Source organism: Podarcis cretensis (genome assembly GCF_951804945.1).
Source record: "Podarcis cretensis genome assembly, chromosome: 9".
NCBI lineage: Eukaryota > Metazoa > Chordata > Lepidosauria > Squamata > Lacertidae > Podarcis > Podarcis cretensis.
This window is the reverse complement of record NC_137178.1, coordinates 4381181-4403344: the sequence shown is the minus strand read 5'-3', so window position 1 is coordinate 4403344 and position 22164 is coordinate 4381181. Positions and strand designations below refer to the sequence as shown.

The window sequence follows — 22164 nt, the reverse complement described above, 5'->3', positions numbered from 1 at the left end:
TGAAACCGGGGCGAGGGGAGGGACCCAAAGTTAGCCCATGCCTAGTGAGTGGTTGGCCGTAGAAAAAGAATTCTGACCAATGGCAGAGGGGTCGGTGGGATTGATCTAAAGTCTTTTTTCTTTCCTTTTTTTGAAAACATTTTTATTTGATTTTACAATGCAAAATTATAAAAAAATTCAAATACATATCCGTATACATATCTGAAGGCAACTCTGTTTAGGGAAGTTTTTAATGTTTGATGTTTTATTGTGTTTTAATATTCTGTTGGGAGCCGCCCAGAGTGGCTGGGGAAACCCAGCCAGATGAGCAGAGTATAAATCATCATCATGGAATATGCATATATCTGTAAGATCATCACAGTGAGGACTTCTTTGGAGATCAAGATCCCCTTGATTCCAGAACGTTCTTGCTCATATCCTGTCCTCTACAAGGTTTGCATTTCCTGTTATCTTTTGCGCTACCTGCAAAACATGCGAAGAACACCCTCCCCAGCTTTCAGGATGCTGAACTCAGACCCTCCAAGTGCACCTATTTTCCAGGGACAGTCCCAGATTTACAGAAGATGTCCCAGTTTCTGATTTGATCCTGGAATGCTCCGCTTTTCCTTACGACGTCTCTATTTTCGTCGGAGAAATGTTGGAGGGTATGGAGTGATTTAACCCCAGAGCCATCTGAAGGCAGCCCTGTATAGGGAAAGTTTTTTTCTAAATGTTTCATGTTTTACTATGTTTTTATATATGCTGGAAGCCACCCAGAGTGGCTGGGGAAACCTAGTCAGATAATAATAATAATAATAATAATAATAATAATAGAATAGAACGTGCCTGTTTTCATTGGAAGTTCCGTATAGTTAAAGCTATGGTTTTCCAAGTACAGTGGTACCTCGGTTTAAGTACTTAATTTGTTCCAGAGGTCCGTTCTTAACCTGAAACTGTTCTTAACCTGAAGCACCACTATAGCTAATGGGGCCTCCCGCAACCGCCACGCGATTTCTGTTCTCATCCCATAGCAAAGTTCTTAACCTGAGGTACGATTTCTGGGTTAGCAAAGTCTGTAACCTGAAGCGTCTGTAACCCGAGGTACCACTGTAGTGATGTATGGAAGTGAGAGCTGGACCATAAAGAAGGCTGATCGCCGAAGAATTGATGCTTTTGAATTCTGGTGCTGGAGGAGACTCTTGAGAGTCCCATGGACTGCAAGAAGATCAAACCTCTCCATTCTGAAGGAAATCAGCCCTGAGTGCTCACTGGAAGGACAGATCCTGAAGCTGAGGCTCCAAGACTTTGGCCACCTCAGGAGAAGAGAAGACTCCCTGGAAAAGACCCTGATGTTGGGAAAGATGGAAGGCACAAGGAGAAGGGAACGACAGAGGATGAGATGGTGGGACAGTGTTCTCGAAGCTACGAACATGAGTTTGACCAAACTGCGGGAGGCAGTGGAAGACAGGAGTGCCTGGCGTGCTCTGGTCCAGGGGGTAACGAAGAGGCGGACACGACTAAACAACAATTTTCATTGGAGAAATGTTGGAGGGTGTGTGAACTAAGAGAACAATGACAATTCTCTCGCTCGCTCTCCATCAGAAAAATCCACGGCTCTGCTCCCTGTGCAGGGAACTGTTCTGCCAAACAGCAAATATGTGGTTTTAACATCAAGGGGGAGAAAACATCATAGATATTCACACAGCATCCTTTCTCTGCAAGAGACGGTTTCTTCCTTCCCCTCTCGCCCTTGCGGTGCAACTGCTGCAAAGGAGCTGAGCGTCTCTCTACTGCCGTTCCAACAGATCAGGAAGGATCAGGCCCCCAGGGAAGCAGTCTGAATATTCAAGAGAACAGCGGCTGCCTGAGAGCCTCTTCCTTTTTAAAAACAGCTCCCTCTGGTAACTCCCACCTCCCTGATCTTTACTTAAAACGGGCATTTGCATGGAGATGGGATCTGCACCTTGCTCTCAATTAAATTCACGCTGCAGGATCAGGCAGATTCCCACCATCGCTGCGTCAAGGGAATGTTCGGAAATGTTCGGAGTTGAAAGGGTTGTTTGGCAGGAAGCGAGACTTTCTTCCCTGTGAGTTTTTGACACCCGCCACGCTGTTTGCAAAAGTTGGTTTTAATTTAATTTTTTTTAGTAAAAATACTTGTTTTTAGTTGAAAGGGGAATAGGCTGCCTTTATGAGCAAAAATTCCGTCTTTCTTCCATCTCGTGTTTCCGGCAACCCAACCAAGTGATGACTATGATGTCATCGCAAAGGATGCCTACCAGCTGGTGATGATGTCATCACGCAGCCAGCTCAGGAGGAGGGCAGGAAGCACTCTGCATAGGTGTCAGAGTGTGGGCTACAGTGCAAACATTTTTGTTGCTGCCACCCCAAAAACACCCCCACACACCCACAAATTAATTGTCAGTTGGGGCTGCATTTTGCAGGAGATCAAAATGTTCATCGAGCATCACCTATGTGAAGCCACACTTCACTGCAAATATAGGGAGGTATACAAATTATTATTACTAATAATAATAATAATACCTTTTGCTTTCTCTTGAGGTTTAGATGAGAGGATCTCTCAGCCCCGCTGCCACGTCTCATCAACAGCCAATTACGCTGATGGACAGCTGGCTATTAGAAAACACTGAGGATAACGATTTAGTCTCTTATTGACAATGGCCAGGAATAAATACCGAGGGTTTGGTCTCCATGGTTTCCCCCTGAACTTGAACTTGCCATTTCAGCTCTCCTCCCGCCATGTGTCTGTCTCTTTCTCTCACACACACACTTGTAGATTTGAAAGAGGAATCGTTAACAGAGGTGTTGTTGTTATTTAAATACTAACAAGGTCTAAGCCCCAGAACTCCTTTCTCAGAGCGAAGGCTCTCTCTTTAAGCACACCTAGGTGACCCTATCCCAAAATCAGTTCATTTTGCTGGGAAGTGCTTTCCCTCCCAGGAGCATTCAATGGCAAATAATAATAATAATAATAATAATAATAATAATAATAATTTATATCCTGCCCTCCCCAGCCAAAACCAAGCTCAGGGCATCTAATATCAAAATACAGATACATTAAAAGATAAAATTCAGCCATCGCCTGAAATACAGCTTAAAATCTGATTAAAATCAAATAATTTTAATTGGCACCAACCAACCCCCAAAAGGTTAAAAGTGTAACAACTTCATGATGAGTACCGGAACTTTTTCTCTTTTAAAAAAAATCACTGCTCCTAGGACAGAAATGTAGAAAAACCAAAATTAATCGGCTTGGTGATTGATTGATTGATTGATTGATCAGTTGATTGATTGGCTCGTCTGGCTGTGCAGGTGGAGGAGCCACCACGTGGGGTGGAGTCCACAATTGTGCAGAGTCCACATCTGGATTGTGATTCCACCCTAGAACATCTGGCACTGCAATCTGGCATTAGGCAGGGACACACCAGGGACTAGAATTTTGGACTCTGCATTATGGAAAAGGTTCTGCGCCATAACCGATCCAACCCAACACAGAGACAGCTTCTTCTTCTTTTTAAGCACCTCATTTATCAATTTCTCTGTGTTTTAATAGTAACTAAGATAAGAACTGGATGTTAATGCACAGGAAGATAACTTATCAATAGTTATAAATGTGACCCGGTTTATGTAGAAATAGCTTTGCAATGGTTAGTCTTCAACTAAGTTTAGACCTACTGAAGTCAGTGGACCCAGCTTAGTCCTGTTTGTTAATTTCTTTTCCCCCTAAAAATTTTTTTATTCATTTTATAACACAAATAAAAAACACAAACAGAAAAGACAAACAATACAAACAAATTCTTGTCATATCCTTATTTTTCTAAACATTGTTAAGTGGGGTTCCCCAAGTCCCACCTACTGGGTTTTCATTTTACTTCATCTTTAGCAGTTTACATATATAATAGTTTCTAACCATCTTTCCCTCCCCCCCCCCACACTTACTTTAACCATAAAAAACTTCACATTTTATCACTTATAAAATGCACTGTCTTCTACTTGTAACCCTACTGCCTATATCCACTTCCAAAGCTATTCTAAGATTTAAATATTAACATATTTTTTCAAATATTCCTTAAACTTCTTCCAGTCTTCTTCCACCGTCTCTTCTCTCTGGTCTTGGAGTCTTCTGGTCAGTTCCATCTGTTTGTTAATTTCAGCGATTGCAATGTATGGGCATACATTTTGCTCAAAAGGTTGAATAACCCAACTGTGCAGGAAGGAAGGAAAACACCTCTCAGTTCGGGAAGATCCCTAAATGCTCCCTGTGTGAATGCGAGCGATAACACCGGCCCTGCCATCTCCTCTCTGCGCCCTGGTTTCTCGCTGACCCCCTGGCTCTAGCTGACCCACATTTGGTGCCAAAAATACTCTGACCTTTTCAGAACCCCCTGCAGGCCTGGCAACAGCTTGGATGCCCCAGGGAGGCTGGTCTGTTTGTGTGTTGGAGAGAGGGAGGGAGGGAGGGAGGGAGGGAGGGAGGGAGGGAGGAAGGAAGGAAGGAAGGAAGGAAGGAAGGAAGGAAGGAAGGAAGGAAAATGAGAGCCTATGTGGTTCAGAAACTTCAGCCGGAATTCAGCGGCCAGGTTGCTCAACGGAGCAAGACAGTCTGAGCATATTACACTGATCCTGCTCCAACTGCGCTGGCTACCAATGTCTGTGGAATGCTCTCCCCAGGGAAATTCGCCTGGTGCCTTCATTATACACCTTTAGGCACCAGGCAAAAACCTTCCTTTATAACCAGGCCTTTGGTTGACCTGATCAACATCCCATACCCTTTTAAAATGTGGTTCTTTTTGAGGGGTTATTATTGGGTGGTTGCTGTTATTTTTATTTTATATACTGTGATCCTTTTCTGTGAACTGCCCTGAGACCTCTGGGTATAGGGCGGAATATAAAAATAAATAAATAAATAAATAAATAAATAAATAAATAAAGTGAGTGTCAGGCTAGGACGAGGGAGACCAGAGTTCAAATCCCCACTCAGCCATGAAGCTAACTGGGTGCGACTTCAGTCCAGACGCTGCTTCTCAGCCTAACCTACCTCACAGGGTTGGTTGTAATGATTCAAAGAGGAGTGGGGGGTGGGGGGGGTAGAGACCATGTTTGCCACCTTGCTCTGCTGCCTCCTGCATTGTTTCTGTTGCAATAGCAGCACCAAAGTGACTTCCCCAGGGTGCCATCCTGGAGGTCCTGAGCTGCCCAGACAGCAGGACCCCCCTCTCGGCCTCACTGATGGGGTCCAAAAGAGAGAGAGGTTGTAGAGAAATGGAATTCAGAATATACATACTGTACCAATTGTGTAGCAGCTATAAAAACAGTAACAGTAATAGTAATAGTAATTTACCGTATTTTTCGCTCTATAAGACGCACCAGACAACAAGACGCACCTAGTTTTTGGAGGAGGAAAACAAGAAAAAAAATATTCTGAATCTCAGAAGCCAGGACAGCAAGAGGGATCGCTGCGCAGTGAAAGCAGCAATCCCTCTTACTGTTCTGGCTTCTGGGATAGTTGTGCAGCCTGCATTCGCTCCATAAGATGCACACACATTTTCCCTTACTTTTTAGGAGGGAAAAAGTGAGTCTTATAGAGCAAAAAATACGGTAGTTATACCCAGCCCATTTGGCTGGGTTTCAGCACTCTGGACAGCTCCAACAGAATATTAAAAACAGAATAAAACATCAAACATTAAAAACTTCCCTAAACAGGGCTGCCTTCAGAAGTCTTCTAAAGTGAGATAGTTGTTTATTTCCTTGACATCTGATAGGAAGGCGTTCCACCGAACTGCATGCTGAACATCTGCATCAAAGTTTTACAGCATCGGATGCCACTGTTCACAGTCCATCAGACACACAAATCATCTTCTAGGATGTTCCGTTCCGTTTCTCTTGCTACAGGTTCTCCTGTACAGCCACACCTCGTGTTGTGTTAGGTTCATGTTGTGTCTTTTCTGCTTGCAAACGTGGCAAACCTGGAAATGTATACTTCCGGGTTTTGCTAAGCGCATGTAGAACCGTTCTGCACACTTCACAGATGCGCAGAAGCACTCTGTTGCGCTCCGTGCTTGCGCAGAAGCGCTGCTGTAGTTGGGAAATTTTTGGGGTGTGAATGGTACCCCAGGACAGATCGTGTCTGCAACTAGAAGTACCATTGTATGCCAATAAAGGAGATGATAGATATAGACTGGGAGGGGTGGCTAACACCCCAGAGGACAGGATCACACTTCAAAATGACCTTGACAAATTAGAGAACTGGGCCAAAACAAACAAGATGAATTTTAACAGGGAGAAATGTAAAGTATTGGACTTGGGCAAAAAAAATGAGAGGCACAAATACAAGATGGGTGACACCTGGCTTGAGAGCAGTACATGTGAAAAGGATCTAGGAGTCTTGGTTGACCACAAACTTGACATGAGCCAACAGTGTGACGCGGCAGCTAAAAAAGCCAATGCAATTCTGGGCTGCATCAATAGGAGTATAGCATCTAGATCAAGGGAAGTAATAGTGCCACTGTATTCTGCTCTGGTCAGACCTCACCTGGAGTACTGTGTCCAGTTCTGGGCACCACAGTTCAAGATGGACACTGACAAACTGGAACGTGTCCAGAGGAGGGCAACCAAAATGGTCAAAGGCCTGGAAACGATGCCTTATGAGGAACGGCTAAGGGAGTTGGGCATGTTTAGCCTGGAGAAGAGGAGGTTAAGGGGTGATATGATAGCCATGTTCAAATATATAAAAGGATGTCACATAGAGGAGGGAGAAAGGTTGTTTTCTGCTGCTCCAGAGAAGCGGACACGGAGCAATGGATCCAAACTACAAGAAAGAAGATTCCACCTAAACATTAGGAAGAACTTCCTGACAGTAAGAGCTGTTTGACAGTGGAATTTGCTGCCAAGGATTGTGGTGGAGTCTCCTTCTTTGGAGGTCTTTAAGCAGAGGCTTGACAACCATATGTCAGGAGTGCTCTGATGGTGTTTCCTGCTTGGCAGGGGGTTGGACTCGATGGCCCTTGTGGTCTCTTCCAACTCTATGATTCTATGATTCTGTGATTCTAGATGATAGATAGATAGATAGATAGATAGATAGATAGATAGATAGATAGATAGATAGAGATAGATGATAGATAGATAGATTAAAGGAATCTTAACCGCAATTCAAATTTGGTTTCTGAAAGCCACACGTTCCTTTGCGTCTTTCTGTGTATTATAAGCCACTGTCCAGCGAAGGGTCCTTTAACTCTTCCAGCTGGGTGTTACAAACTCAGAGGAAACTCAAAGCAAAAATTTGCAGAAAAATGGGATGGTTATAGAAGATATGTTCAAAAATAATAGTTTTGTCTCTGTGCTAGCATTCAAGTGATAAAGGAAGTAAAAGGAGGTGGATAACAATTAAGGATTTATTATGTTTTCAGAATGTATTAGAAAATTTATATAGAAAGGTGTATTGTTTTGCGTACATTCGATTGTAAGATAAAACATATGCGAAGGGACTTGACAGGAAGTCAAAATTGAAGAAAAGATTTTGTATGATAAAAGGGGGGAAATATTTACTTTCATTATTATCAGTTTTGTGTGTGTGTGTCTGTGCATATGTGTGGTTTTGTATGTATGGAATGTTTGGGAGGAAATAAGACGGTAAATAACAAATAACAAAAAAATCCAGCCGGGTGTTACAGTTTGCCTGTAGGTTATTGTTGTACATTGTTTCTAAATTTATTGCTGTACATTGTTTTAATTGTCTGTTTTAACCATATTTGCACAGCAGTTTCTAATGTTGTGAGTGTACTCTATTTCAGAGGCTTCTACTCTGCAGCCTATTATAGTTGTTTTAACTGCAAGTCTTTTAGTTCTTATGCTCTTACAGTTGTTTTAACTGCGTGTCTTTGTTCGTTTTTAGTTCTTATCTGTTTTAATTATCAGTTTTTATCCATCCATTATCCATGTTTAATCTTGTATTTTATTCAGATGTTTTATCCTATGCCTGTTTCTTTGTCCTCATTTGCTCTAACAATTATCGGTTTAAAAAAAATCCTAGCTGCTACTTTATTTATATGCTTTTTTTTAATCCTGGTCTGTGACCATAATAAAGTTCATTCATTCAGTTTGCCTGTCTCTCACCTTCCTCTCCACAGGGAAGTGATCCAGATCGACCAGTTCCTGAAGGAGACGGCGGCCCGCGAGGCCAATGCCAAAGTCCGCCTCCAGCAGTTCATCGAGGAGCTCCTGGATCGGGCCGACCGAGCCGAGAAGCAGCTGCAGATCATCAGTAGCAGCTGTGGGACGACCCCCAACTGCAGCCTGGGGAGGTGCAGCGTGGCTGGGTCCAAGAGCACAGGAAGACCGGTACCCGAGCGACGCCCGTTCTAAGCATATAGGAAACTGCTCTATACTGAGTCAGACACATCGGTCCCTCTAGCCTTAGTGTGACCTACACTGAACGGCAGCAGCGGCTCTTTTTTTAAAAAAAATAATATTTATTAAATTTTAACAACAAAAAAAAGGGGGGTTACAAAACAGTAAAGAAAAACACAGGAAAATCCAAAATCCAAAATTAAACATAAAAAGAAAAAAGAAAAAAATAAGAATCCCTCTTTCTAGTATCTTACCTCTCATTAACTTATTTTCATGACTTCCTCACACCTCCCTTTTTTGTATTCCATTTAAAAATTTGTTCAGCAAATCCATATCCTCTTAATTTACCCTTAATTGTTTATCCTCACATATTATAACTTCAAATTTTCATCTAATATCAATCCATTCTTGCATATTCTTGTTTTGCCTTATTACTAGAACCACTTCGTTTCATTCCAACGTCATTAACATTCAATAATTTTACAGTGTTTCTGTAAATAGATTTTAAATTTCTTCCAATCTTCTTCCACCTGGCAGCAGTGGCTCTTAGGCAGGGTTCTCTCCCAACCCTGCTTGGAGATCCTGGGGGTTGAACCCAGGATACCTTGACGGACGAGGCCAATGCTGCCCCACTAAGCCGCCCCTTAGCAAGGGTGCAATTCTGCCTAGCAAATGGCACTGGAAGGGGGAGGGAAGCAGAGCCAAGAGGGGATTGACTGGGCGTGGGTGGGGTATGGTCTGAGGACAATGCCAGGGGCCAGATAGAGAGCCTTGCGGGCCACATTTGGCCCCTGCACCTGAGGTTCCCTACCTGTAAATTATATTTAATACCTCAAGGACCGCCTCTCCCCATATGAACCTACCCAGACTCTGAAATCATCTTCTGAGGCCCTTCTTTGTCTGCCTCCTCCTCGAGAGGTCCAGAGGGTGGCAGGAAGAGAGTTTGGATTTGATATCCCGCTTTATCACTACCCGAAGGAGTCTCAAAGCGACTAACAATCCCCTCTCCCCTCCTCTTCCACAACAAACACTCTGTGGGTTGAGTGAGGCTGAGAGACTTCAGAGAAGTGTGACTGGCCCAAGGTCACCCAGCAGCTGCATGTAGAGGAGCGGGGAAGCGAACCCGGTTCCCCAGATTACGAGTCCACCGCTCTTAACCACTACACCACACTGGCAACAAAAGAAACAGGGCCTTCTCTGCAGTGGCTCCGATCTGTGGAATGCTCTCCCCAGGGAAGTTCACCTGGCGCCTTCATTATACATCTTTAGGCCCCAGGCAAAAAAATGTTCCTTTTTCACCAGGCCTTTGGCTGATTTGATTGACAATCCTATGTCCTTTTAAAACGTGTTTTTTGGGGCGAGGTGGGCTATTGGGTTGTTGTTTTTATTTTTGTTATGTATTTTGTGGTTTTATATTCTTGATTTTATTCTGTGAACCACCCTGAGACCCCCGGGTATAGGGCGGTATATAAATTCAATAAATAAATAAACAAATAAATTTATATATATTTTCCTGCATTGGAGGGGGTTGGACTAGATGACTAGGGGTCCCTTCCAACTCTGCAATTCTACGCTGCTATGGTTTAAAACATGGGTAGGCAAACTAAGGCCCCGGGGGGCCGGATTAGGCCCAATCGCCTTCTCTATCCGGCCCACGGACGGTCTGGGAATCAGCGTGTTTTTACATGAGTAGAATGTGTCCTTTTATATAAAATGCATCTCTGGGGCATAGGAATTCGTTCATTCCCCCCAAAAAATATATATATAGTCCCCCCCACACAAGGTCTGAGGGACAGTGGCCCGGCCCCCTGCTGAAAAAGTTTGCTGACCCCTGTTTTAGAGGCAGGAATCATGTATCTCCAGGGTCTCTTCTGTAATGCTGATGTGGGGGTGCAAAAGGGAGGGTTCTGCTCAAGCACTCTGTAATCTCATCCACTGGGGGGGGGGTGAAGGAGTCTTCTGATCCCCAGTTTCTTGTCTCCGCAGAGAGACAGGCACTCGGTTCCCGGAGCAACAGCACACAGTTCGTACGCGGTTTCCAACCAAAGATCATCTTCCAGCACTGGGTAAGGAATTGTTTGTTTGTTTCATAAAATTTGGACACTGCTTGACTGGGAGAACAAACAACCATTCTCAAAAACGATAAAACAATAAAATTACTGGGGGGAAATGAGAACAATAATTTAAGTGAAAATACAAACAGGCTAGAAAAACAGATGAAAACTCGCATCAACTTTCAAAACGTCTGGGTAAAGTTAAAGGGACCCCTGACCGTTAGGTCCAGTCGTGGCCGACTCTGGGGTTGCAGCGCTCATCTCGCTTTATTGGCTGAGGGAGCTGGCATACAGCTTCTGGGTCATGTGGCCAGCATGCCTAAGCCACTTCTGGCGAACCAGAGCAGCACACGGAAACGCTGTTTACCTTCCCGCCGGAGCGGCATACCTATTTATCTACTTGCACTTTGACGTGCTTTAGAACTGCTAGTTTGGCAGGAGCAGGGACCGAGTAACGGGAGCTCACCCCGTCACGGGGATTCGAACCAGCGACCTTCTAATCGGTGTGGTGATCACACAGGGTCCCCGGATGTTTCACCATCTATTGATCCCTGTGCCACCACTTTATTTCTCACTGCCACCACCCAGGCCCTACCTGGGACAATACTGAGTCCAATCAGGGTGAAATTGGAACATAAACTTCTGTTTGTTTATTTATTGCAGTTTAACAAGCGTGTGGGACGCAGGTGGCGCTGTGGGTTAAAGCCTCAGCGCCTAGGGCTTGCCGATTGAAAGGTCGGCGGTTCGAATCCCTGCGGCGGGGTGCGCTCCCGCTGCTCGGTCCCAGCGCCTGCCAACCTAGCAGTTCGAAAGCACCTCCGGGTGCAAGTAGATAAAATAGGGACCGCTTACCAGCGGGAAGGTAAACGGCGTTTCCGTGTGCAGCTCTGGCTCGCCAGAACAGCGATGTCACGCTGGCCACGTGACCCGGAAGTGTCTCCGGACAGCGCTGGCCCCTGGCCTCTTAAGTGAGATGGGCGCACAACCCCAGAGTCTGTCAAGACTGGCCCGTACGGGCAGGGGTACCTTTACCTTTACCTTTAACAAGCGTGTGGTTTCATAAACAGTATCGGTCCTTTAAAATCATGGGCTGCCTATCCAGACCTATAACTTCCGCTACCTGCTCTCACTCACTAAACCACCTCTCAGATATTTACTTGTCTTCCTAGCTTCTAACTGTTCCTCACTCAGCTTATTTTGCTACACTAACTCCACCTACCCACAGACTCTATCCCAGTTCACTCCCACTCCAACCACCCACCCAACTCCCAACAAACTCCTTTGCTCCTCCCAGAGCTGGTTTTATAGTCCCTCTGACTCCACCCCCTGGGTTCTGATTGTGTAACCTGTTTAACTATTTCACCATCACTCTCATATTTTAACGTCACAATCGGCAAGCCCAAGAGACTCGGTGATTTAGACCAGAGCGCCACCCATGTCCCTTGTCTAAATGGGAGTGTTTTTAGCAGGTGCCGGGAAATGTAATATGATGCTGCCTGCCTGATATCAATGGGCAGGGAGTTCCAAAGTATAGTTCTTACAAATACGGAATAGGTATTACATACCCGTCAACTGGCTCGGAACAGAAATGGGCTGGTCTGGATGGCCTTTGGGTGCCCCTTCCCGCTAGCGCTTCCCTTCTGTGCTTCCAGAGCCTCTAGCCGTGCCAAAGCCGTCTCCCAGAGCTCCGGCTGCTATGACAGCGACAGCCCCGAGCTGTACCAGGGGGACGAGAACGCCGACGGGCAGTCCTACCAGGGCGGGCAGAACCGAGGTTCGGACAGTGCTTTCGACAGGCCCGGTGGGGTGAGGGCTTCGGGTCTCCGCAGGCAGGCCATCCAGAACTGGCACCGCCGGCCTTACCGGAATAGCACCGAGGGCGAGGAAGGAGACATCTCTGACGTGGGCTCCAGGACCACCGAGTCGGAGGCCGAGATGTGGGAGACCGAACCCCCGGCAGAAGCTCAGCAGGAGAATTTCTCCAGGTCCAGAAACAGCTCGAGGCTGCAAGGTGAGTCTCCTCTCCTGTGGAGAGCAGGGCATGGTGGGTTTTCTTCCATAAACAATGTTTAATATGACGTTTAAGGCAGCTTCTATTGGGTCAGAGTAACAGCGGCAGTTGGGAACCCCCAAAAGCAAAGTCCGCAGGCCTAGAAATTCTGCTGCTATTGGCATCCATCTGTCTCGAGAGAGCAGAGTTGAATTCCTGACGCCTAAAATATATTTTTAAGACCCCTCGCTGAAGAAACTTGCCAAAATTAAGTCTCCCTCCTTAAGACTCGCTGATGTTTAGAGTGTTAATTTTCTTGTGTACTATTATACAGTCATACCTTGGGATGAATACGCTTTGGGTTAGGCAAATTCGGGTTGCGCTCCGTGGCGACCCGGAAGTAACAGAATGCGTTACTTCTGGGTTTCGCTGCACGCGCATGTGCAGACTGTCAAAATGACATCACGCGCATGCGCATGCGCAGAAGTGCCAAAACTCTATCGCGTCTTGCATTCCATACAGGATGCAAACAGGGCTCCGGAATGGATCCCGTTCGCATCCCGAGGTACCACTGTATTCTAATAGATTGTTGACTATTGCTTTATTTGATATTGGATCAGATTGTTGTAAGACGTGTGTCCTTTGTTGTATATGTTGTTGCCACAAACTGCCTTGTGTATCGTAATATACAAAGGCGGTACAGAGGTACCTCAGTTTTTGGATGTCTCCATTGCCGAACTTTTCGGCTTTCGAACGCCGAAAACCCAGATGTAAATGCTTCCGTTTTCGAATGCGCCTCGAAAGTTGAATGGCTTCTGCTGTGTGTATCGGTTGTTTTTCACAATTTTCTCTACTGAATTGGCAGGCCGCTCGGCCTTGTAACGTTTCGGAAGTCGAACGGTCTTCTGGAATGGATTACGTTCAAAAACCGAGGTACCTCTGTACCTACAAATTAAAAAGTGAAAGGAAATGGAAAATGGAAACAAAATGACATGCCCTAATGTGCCCAGACAACTTTATGGATCTCTTATGTCACAGCCAGGTCTGAAGGAGGGAAGGCAGTCCGGCCGGAGAGAGGCAGCCCGGCTCGCTCAAACGAGGTCATCAGTCCCGAAATCCTCAAGATGCGAGCCGCTCTCTTCTGCATCTTCACGTACCTCGACACCAAGACGCTGCTGAGGGCAGCCGAGGTCTGCAAGGACTGGAAGTTTGTGGCCCGGCACCCTGCCGTGTGGACCCGGGTGCTCCTGGAGAACGCCAGGGTGTCGTCTAAGGTGAGCCAAAGTCTCGAGATTGCTGTGGCTTACTGGCTTTTGTTGTCTTTTTGTGTGTTTTTTTTCAAAATAATTTTTATTTGATTTTAGAAGCAAAAAGTTGTATCAAATACATATCCATATATAGAGATTTCTCTGAATCCCTCAACTTCCCCCCTTCATGGGTCCTATTGTCAACATTTTCAACTGCGTATTATTACAGAATCCATATTTTGTATCTTTCCATATTGTTCATCATATTGGTGACATTACAAGTGTTGTTAAAATCCTGCTAATGTTTTAATCTGCTTACAGTGGTCTCCTAAGGTAGATTATAAACTTTCTTTCTTGAAATTATTGTCTTCTTGGTTCCTGAGCTTTCTGGCCAGTTTTGCCATTTTGGCATATTCTAACAGCTTAATTTCTCATTCCTCTCTGGTGGGGATTTTATCTTCTTTCCATCTTTAGGCTAGTACCATCCTTTTTTGTTGTTGTTGGGTTTTTTTAATTGAACTCTATGATCCAAATATTGCACCCATTTTCTCATATGTGTATCCTGGTTCTGATCCAAGTTTAACCAGAGCTTATAGGATTTTGAAGTTATGCCTGTATCCAAGTGGGAGATAAGCAGAACGTCAGGGCCGGAAAGGATATGGAAGAGTGGCACTTGCCTGGCATTTAATGTCCCTTGTCCTTCCACAGTTCCTGGTCATGCTGTCACAGTGGTGCACCCAAACACACTCCCTCACCCTCCAGAACCTCAAGCCCCGTCAGAGGGGAAAGAAGGAGACCAAGGAGGACTACATGAAAAGCACACGGTGAGTCAGACCCTCCTGGCAAGACGGTCAGGAAAACTGACAAGCCGGAAGGTGTGCAGAGGTGGGTGTCAGACGCTGGTGGTGGTTGCTCGTGAGTAGCCAGGCAGGACTCCGACCCGTCTTTTACAGGTTTTATTGTGCAAACTATTTACAGTGCAGATCCACAAAGTTCATGTCTGTCTTAGTCACTTGCAGAATCTGGGAGTGGCCTCTTCTGGTTTCTCCCCCAACATAAGAACTTTGACACCCCAACCCTCCTCGTCCCCTCCTTGAGTTTCACCCAGTGGCATAGCGTGGGTTGTCAGCACCCGGGGCAAGGCAAGTAATTTGCGCCCCCAACCCGTGGATTTGCACCCCCTAACCCGTGGATTTGCGCCCCCTAACCCTAACCCCCAGATGTTGCGCCCGGTGCGGCCGGCCCCCCCTGTACCCCCCCACGCTACACCACTGGTTTCACCCCTCTGCGCAAGCTGGGTGACAGAAGGGGCGTGCGTCCCTCCTGGCCAGCCTGGCGAGGTGAGGCGCTGGGGCTCTCGGCAGCATCCTCGAGCCCCCTCCTCGTTTGGCTGGCCCCTTCTCTCTCTTCTCCACTGGAGGTGTGGCTTTTCCCAACGCTGGAAGAGGAACATCTCCTCAGGAGTTTTGGAGGCTCTCTGTATCCCAACGGCCCTCCTGCCTCCCTCCCCTGTTCCGATGGAAGTCCCCTGACAGTGGGCAACCAATATGTTCAAGGGTCCGGAAATCAACCCTGATGAGGAACGGTCGCGGGAGAAGGGTATGTTTAGCCTGGAAAAGAGGAGAAGACTGAGAGGAGCTATGAGGTAAAGGTAAAGGTAAAGGTACCCCTGCCCATACGGGCCAGTCTTGACAGACTCTGGGGTTGTGCGCCCATCTCACTTAAGAGGCCAGGGGCCAGCGCTGTCCGGAGACACTTCCGGGTCACGTGGCCAGCGTGACATCGCTGCTCTGGCCAGAGCCAGAGCCAGAGCCAGAGCCAGAGCCGCACACGGAAACGCCGTTTACCTTCCCGCTGGTAAGCGGTCCCTGTTTATCTACTTGCACCCGGAGGTGCTTTCGAACTGCTAGGTTGGCAGGCGCTGGGACCGAGCAGCGGGAGCGCACCCCGCCGCAGGGATTTGAACCGCCGACCTTTCGATCGGCAAGTCCTAGGCGCTGAGGCTTTAACCCACAGCGCCATCTTCAAATAGCAGGCTTAACATGAGTCCACAGTGTGAGGCAGCAACAAAAAAAAGCTAATGCTTTTCTAGGCTGTGTCAACAGAAGTGTAGTGCTCAGGTCAAGAGAGGGAATAGTCCCACTCTATCCTGCCTTGGTCAGGCCACACCTGGAATACTGTGTCTAGTTCTGGGCACCACAATTTCAGAAGGATGTTGACAAGCTGGAAGGTCTGTAAAGGAGGGCGACCAAGATGATCAAAGGTTTGGAAAACAGGCCTTATGAGGAACGGTCAAAGGAGCTGGGTAAGTTTAGCCTAGAAAAGAGGAGACTGAGAGGAGATATGAAAACCACCTTCAAATATCTCAAAGGCTGTCACATGGGAGAGGGAGCAAGATTGTTTCATCCTGCTCTGGAGTGTGATTGGGTTATTGTTCTTATTTTGGTTTTATATATTGTGACATTTTCTGTGAACTGCCCTGAGACCTCTGGGGTATAGGGTAGGGTTACCAAATGTCCTCATTTCCTGGGGACTGTCCCTGAATTTTCAAATCTGTCCCCGGACAAATTCCATCCCCGGAATGTCCCCGGATTTCGTCTGACGTCCCCGGGAAACGCAGCAGTGGCAGTCTCAGCAGCCTGGAGCAGTTGGCTCTGGCTGGCTTCAGGAGCTGCTTCTGGGCTGCCTCCACCTTCCATGAGCCCAACAACTAAGCTGTGAAGGAAGGCTTCATGCTGCCTAACGGAGCAGCCTCCCAGCTCCTACTCGCGTGCAAGCAGGAGCAGGGTGGGGATCTCTCAGCTGGGAAGGGAGGCTTCACGCTGCCTATCAGAGCTTGTGTGCAAGCAGGAGTAGGAATGGAATTGGGGAGATGATCTATAATGAAATGAAAAAGGTGTTTAAATATACCTTCCAGAAGAAACCAGAGGCCTTTCTCTTGGGCATGGTCAGCCAATTGGTGCTAAAGGAGGATAGAACTTTTTTTATGTATGCTACAACAGCAGCAAGAATACTTATCGCAAAATATTGGAAAACACAAGATCTACCCACCCGGGAAGAATGGCAGATGAAGGTGATGGACTATATGGAACTGGCGGAAATGACTGGCAGAATCCGAGACCAAGGAGAAGAGTCGGTGGAAGAAGATTGGAAAAAAATTAAAGTCTATCTTCAGAAATATTGTAAAATTAAGGAATGTTAGAAAGATGTTGGAATAAAATTATGTGGTTTTAGCAGAAAAGATATAAAGGATTAAGCAAAAATGAATTGGTGAAAGAAGAGAAGATAAAAACAGCTGGAAAGGATTTGCTGAAATATCTAACTGAGCTAGAATACAAAAATGGGAGGTGCGAGGAGGTCAGGGAAACAAGTAAATGAAAGTTAAGATATGGAAAGGTTGATTTGCTTTTAATTGCTTTTACTTTTCTGTATTTTGTATTTTTTGTTTCTTTCTCTTTTCTTTTTTTATTCTTGTAACTTCTTTGAAATTTTAATAAATATTATTTTTTTTAAAAAAAAAAGGAATAGAATTGGGGCTGCTCCAATGGGAAGGGAGGCATCGCGCTGCCCGAGCCTCACTGCGCTCTCAGCCCTCCTTCTTCGCCTTCCATGCCTGACCCACCGCACACTGCTTCCCCACCACCACAAAAGAACCAACAACTCAGGGTCTGCCCAGGCTCATGGAGAAAGGAGATAGAAGCCTCAGAGGAAGGGGAAATGTGAGGTCAAGGCAGCAGCCACCCCTCTGCCACCGCCATCACTGCAGCATCAGCAGTGCCAGAAATTGCGTCTGCACACGCGCAGACGACGAAAATCACGTCTGCGCAGACGATGAAAATTGCGGATGCTCACACAATCCAACCCACAGGGGGATCTCCATGGGACCGATCCGGCCCAGGCAAGATAAACCTTGCCGACCCCTGCTCTGAAGGAAGCCATCATCAGCAATGTCTAGGCAACACGATGGCCATGTACATATGCAATAAACAATGTTTTATAGAATTCCTTCAGACCCTAACAAAGTCCAAAATGAAATCTATAGTCTCAAAGTCTCTGAAAATCTTTAAATGAAGTGAGGTACCAGACTTTGTACGATGAAAGACTCATCTTATTTTGAATGAATGTATGTAAATGAAAATATCAATTATTATTACATGAGCACGGTTCCACAGCATTTGATATATTCATTTACATACATTCATTCAAAATAAGATGGGCTTATGAAGCAATTCCATATCCTCCCACCACGCCGACAAAGAATTCTACAAAACAGTAGTCAATATCCGGAATCACCGTTCAGTGTTGGACATCATATTTGCTGAATACACAAAGCTTCACAGCTTGTCTTTCATCGTACAGTCTGGTGCCTCACTTCATTTAAAGATTTTCAGAGACTTTGAGTCTAAAGATTTCATTTGGGACTTGTTAGGGTCTGAAGGAATTCTATAAAAGATGGTTTATTGCGTATGTACATGGCCATTGTGTTGCCTAGACATTGTTGGCATTCTCTTTGCAACGCAGCGGGTTGGTTTGGTTACTTACTGAAGGAAGCCATGGCAGTTAAAGACGTATAAAACTGCCCTGGGTTTTGTGGTGCAAAGATCTGCCCCGGCTGCCTTCTTCCCCTTCGCCATTTGGACAACTCAATGGTAGAGCACAAGACTCTTTATCTCAGGGTTGTGGGTTCGAGCCCCACACTGGGCAAAGGAGTCATGTATTAAAGGGGGTTGGTCTAGATGACCCTTGTGGTCCCTTCCAACTCTACAATTCTGATGATCTGGACCTTTCCTTCGCAGGGGCTGCCTCGAAGCTGGCCTGGAGTCGCTGTTGAAGGCCACCGGAAGCAACCTCTTGATTCTCCGGATTTCGCACTGCCCCAACATCTTGACAGATCGCTCCCTCTGGCTGGCCAGCTGCTACTGTCGAGCGCTCCAAGCCGTCACCTACCGGTAGGCGGGCAAAATGCAACTCTCTTTTAAAAATGATGATGATAATAATAATAATAATAATAATAATAATAATAATAATTGCATTTTTTAAAATTTACACATACCGAAAAGAAAAAAACAATACATAACAGAAAAAGAAAGAAAGAAAGAAAGAAAGAAAGAAAGAAAGAAAGAAAGAAAGAAAAGATATTTGTCAAATACACAAAATTATTCAAGGAGTACAAACCATGATTTGAATAATCTATACACAAAATTGCTAGAAAGAAATTACAGTGGTACCTCGGGTTACATACACTTCAGGTTACAGACTCCGCTAACCCAGAAATATTACCTCAGGTTAAGAACTTTGCTTCAGGATGAGAACAGAAATCGTGCGGCGGCGGCACGGCGGCAGTGGGAGGCCCCATTAGCTAAAGTGGTGCTTCAGGTTAAGAACAGTTTCAGGTTAAGAATGGACCTCCGGAACGAATTAAGTACTTAACCCGAGGTAACACTGTACCTTCATATTTCTCCTTTTCGTTTTCATTCTTTACAGTCACTTTCTTTCCGTTTCACTATACTGGTTTGAGTCCCTTATATGTTTGTCGACTTCCCCCTATCTCTATGCGGCTTCAACATTTCTCTTACATTTAAATTATCTGTATTCAACCGTTGAAAAAGAAAATTCCCTTATTTCTGTGGAATTAATCTAGGCACAACCGAGTGTTGTTATTGGAACAGGAATTTTGTCAGGTAATTTTTGAAATCCCATTCTTTTTTTAACCTTATCGCCTGAGTGGTTTCTTATTAATTCTGTCATTTTGGCGAGTTCGAGACAAAATGTGGTTCTCAACCAATTTGGAAATGTGGTAGTGTGGTGCAGTGGTTAGAGCGCCAGACTAGGACCTGGGAGAGAGCAGGGTTCAAGTCCCGGCTCGGCCAGGAATGAAGCTCTCTGGGTGTAACGTTAGGCCAGTCACCGCCTCTCAGCCTAACCTACCTCACAGGCCTGTTGTGGGGATGAAATGAGGAGGGGGAGAAACAGAAAGAAACAGAAAAAATCAGATAAAATAAATAAGAAGCAGAGCCTAACCTTGTTTTCCACTGGCAAAACTGGACCTTAGGCAGAGTCTCTCTTTTTTTTAATTTGCATTTTATTTATTTGTTAACATTCTTTATATTACATCGGTAAACGTTGTCATATTAAATTACAGCACTTACTATTGTAGCATGTGAAAGTAAAGTAGGTACCCACTTAGAGTGAACAAGGATCAGGCAGACACAGCTTTTTGGAGAAAGAGAAGGTGAGGTTTTATTGCTGAGCAATAAGGACCCAGTTGGAATCTTTTCCAAAAGGACTGGGACCCCGAGAGACAGAAATCCTGAGGTCTTTATACCTGAGCAAATCACAGCAAATCACAGATCATGAGACAATCATGAGACAGTCACGAATGCCAGCGAAAATTAGCCAGTTAGCGTGCTTCTTGCCATGCTTACGGCTCCTGGTCAAGCGCAGAGTTCTACTCCCAACTTCTGCTTTCCGTTGTCTGCACAAATGATGCACAATGATGCACAATCTAGCCTTTTCCCTAGTTCTGACAGAACAGGGAGTTTTGGAGTTTTTGTGGTTTGGCCCTTCCTGTTCTGTGGATTATTTTAGCCTGCATTTGAGGGGATGTTTTGTACCACTGTCTCTGATTCATGTCTTCCCCTTTGTTCAGGGTACAGGGATGCTTTCTAGAGGAAAGGTCGGTTCTAAAGTTGCTGTTCCAAGCAGTTTGCAGTTAGCTAAGGCAAAAGCTTCCCTTTGATTCAAAATGGATTATAAAAATACTGTAAGCCCTGATTATGTGTGAGCATATATGAATATATTGATTACTGATAACTGATTTTATGAATAGCATAAGGGTAGCCCTTCTTTCCTTGCCTCACTATAATATAATTTCCAACATGTATACATAAATTATATACAAATTTTATATACCTAGAAAGAAAATGAAACCAAAAAAAAGAACAAAGAGAAAAAAACTAAAACAAATCCCCCCCAAAATCATATACATACCAACACACTAGACTTCCTGTCTTTCCCGTTGTATATTCCTTTTTTACAAATGAATGCACTCTTATTATTGTATATTTCTTTACATATTATCTAATACATTCCTATATCAATATGTGCTCTTAGTCTTATTTCTAAACTCAATCTCACTCCAACGTCAATCAAATGCTATCATAGATAACGAACCTTTGCTGTATTTTTGATCATATGTTTTATATCTATCCCACTTTTCCATAAATTTTTGTTTGGAATTGCCTCTCAGGGTGTTTGTTAACTGCGCCATTTTAGCAAATTCCTGTAGCTTGTAATGCCAGTTTGTTATTGTCGGGGCTTCTTGTTCCTTCCACCCCTTTGCCACCAAAGTCCGAGCTGCGGCCGTTGCATATAAGATTCTCAAAGACCTTCCTGAGTGGGAGGTCTTCAGCCAAAGATTTTTTTTCCGCTGTCAGTCGGCATATATGCAAAGCCACTTAATTACCGCCGTTTATGCAAGCTGGGTGGGAGGCCTGCAGCCAGCGATCAGGCTAGCCCGTCAATCGGCATATGCAAAATTACTTAATTACTGTAATTTATGCAAGCTGTAGAGTTCTTCTTTTTCTTCCCTGTCTTGGCATCAGAAGCTGTCGCCTGGCCACAGAATTCTGTGCTGCAAATGGAGGAAAAACACAGTTGGAAAGAAAAACCTAGTATGGCTAGGGGGTCGCAACTTTTTAGATATAATTTTTTAAAAATAGTCCTGCCCTGTAGTAGCATCTGGAGAGGCACGGAGTGTTTTTCTGGCATCGAGAGAAGGGCGTGTGTGCTTTGCCAGCTGATCTTCTGTGTGTCTGGCTGAGCTGTTGTTTTGGGAGAAATGATTGCTTTTCTGGTTCAGGGAGGGAGATGCAGCTGTGAGGTTTGGTGGGTGAAAGGGAGCAGAGGTTTTGTTTTTTTGTTTGTTTGTTTGTTTGTTTGTTTGTTTGTTTAGTCGTTTAGTCGTGTCCGACTCTTCATGACCCCCTGGACCAGAGCACGCCAGGCACTCCTGTCTTCCACTGCCTCCCACAGTTTGGTCAAACTCATGCTGGTAGCTTCGAGAACACTATCCAACCATCTCGTCCTCTGTCGTCCCCTTCTCCTTGTGCCCTCCATCTTTCCCAACATCAGGGTCTTTTCCAGGGAGTCTTCTCTTCTCCTGAGGTGGCCAAAGTCTTGGAGCCTCTGCTTCAGGATCTGTCCTTCCAGTGAGCACTCAGGGCTGGTTTCCTTCAGAATGGATTGGTATGATCTTCTTGCAGTCCATGGGACTCTCAAGAGTCTCCTCCAGCACCATACAGTGGTGCCCCGCAAGACGAACGCCTCGCAATTCGGAAAACCCGCTAGACGAAAGGGTTTTCCGTTTTGGAGGCGCTTCGCTAAACAAATTTCCCTATGGGGTTGCTTCGCAAGATGAAAAAATCTTGCGAGTTCCCGCGGGTTTTTTCCGCTTTTTCCGCCCTTTTCCTAAGCTGCTAAGCCGCTTCTCAGCTGATCGCTAAAAGCCACTAAACCGCTAATAGCG

At 45.3% G+C, this 22164-nt stretch overlaps 1 protein-coding gene and 1 long non-coding RNA gene across 4 annotated transcripts in view; both read left to right on the top strand.

Annotated features, from left to right (window-relative positions):
* LOC307224469 overlaps window positions 1–22164 on the top strand; it is a 251115-nt gene that overhangs the window by 60458 nt on the left and 168493 nt on the right. The gene's annotated exons all lie outside the window — the stretch shown is intronic.
* FBXO41 (F-box protein 41) overlaps window positions 1–22164 on the top strand; it is a 127401-nt gene that overhangs the window by 75166 nt on the left and 30071 nt on the right. For all 3 annotated transcript variants that reach the window (XM_079990808.1, XM_079990806.1, XM_079990807.1), the window contains exons 3-8: window positions 8127–8337; window positions 10333–10412; window positions 12053–12411; window positions 13429–13664; window positions 14346–14461; window positions 18434–18586. In XM_079990808.1, the coding sequence (XP_079846934.1) occupies window positions 8127–8337; window positions 10333–10412; window positions 12053–12411; window positions 13429–13664; window positions 14346–14461; window positions 18434–18586 (1155 nt within the window). The remainder of the gene's footprint in view (window positions 1–8126; window positions 8338–10332; window positions 10413–12052; window positions 12412–13428; window positions 13665–14345; window positions 14462–18433; window positions 18587–22164) is intronic.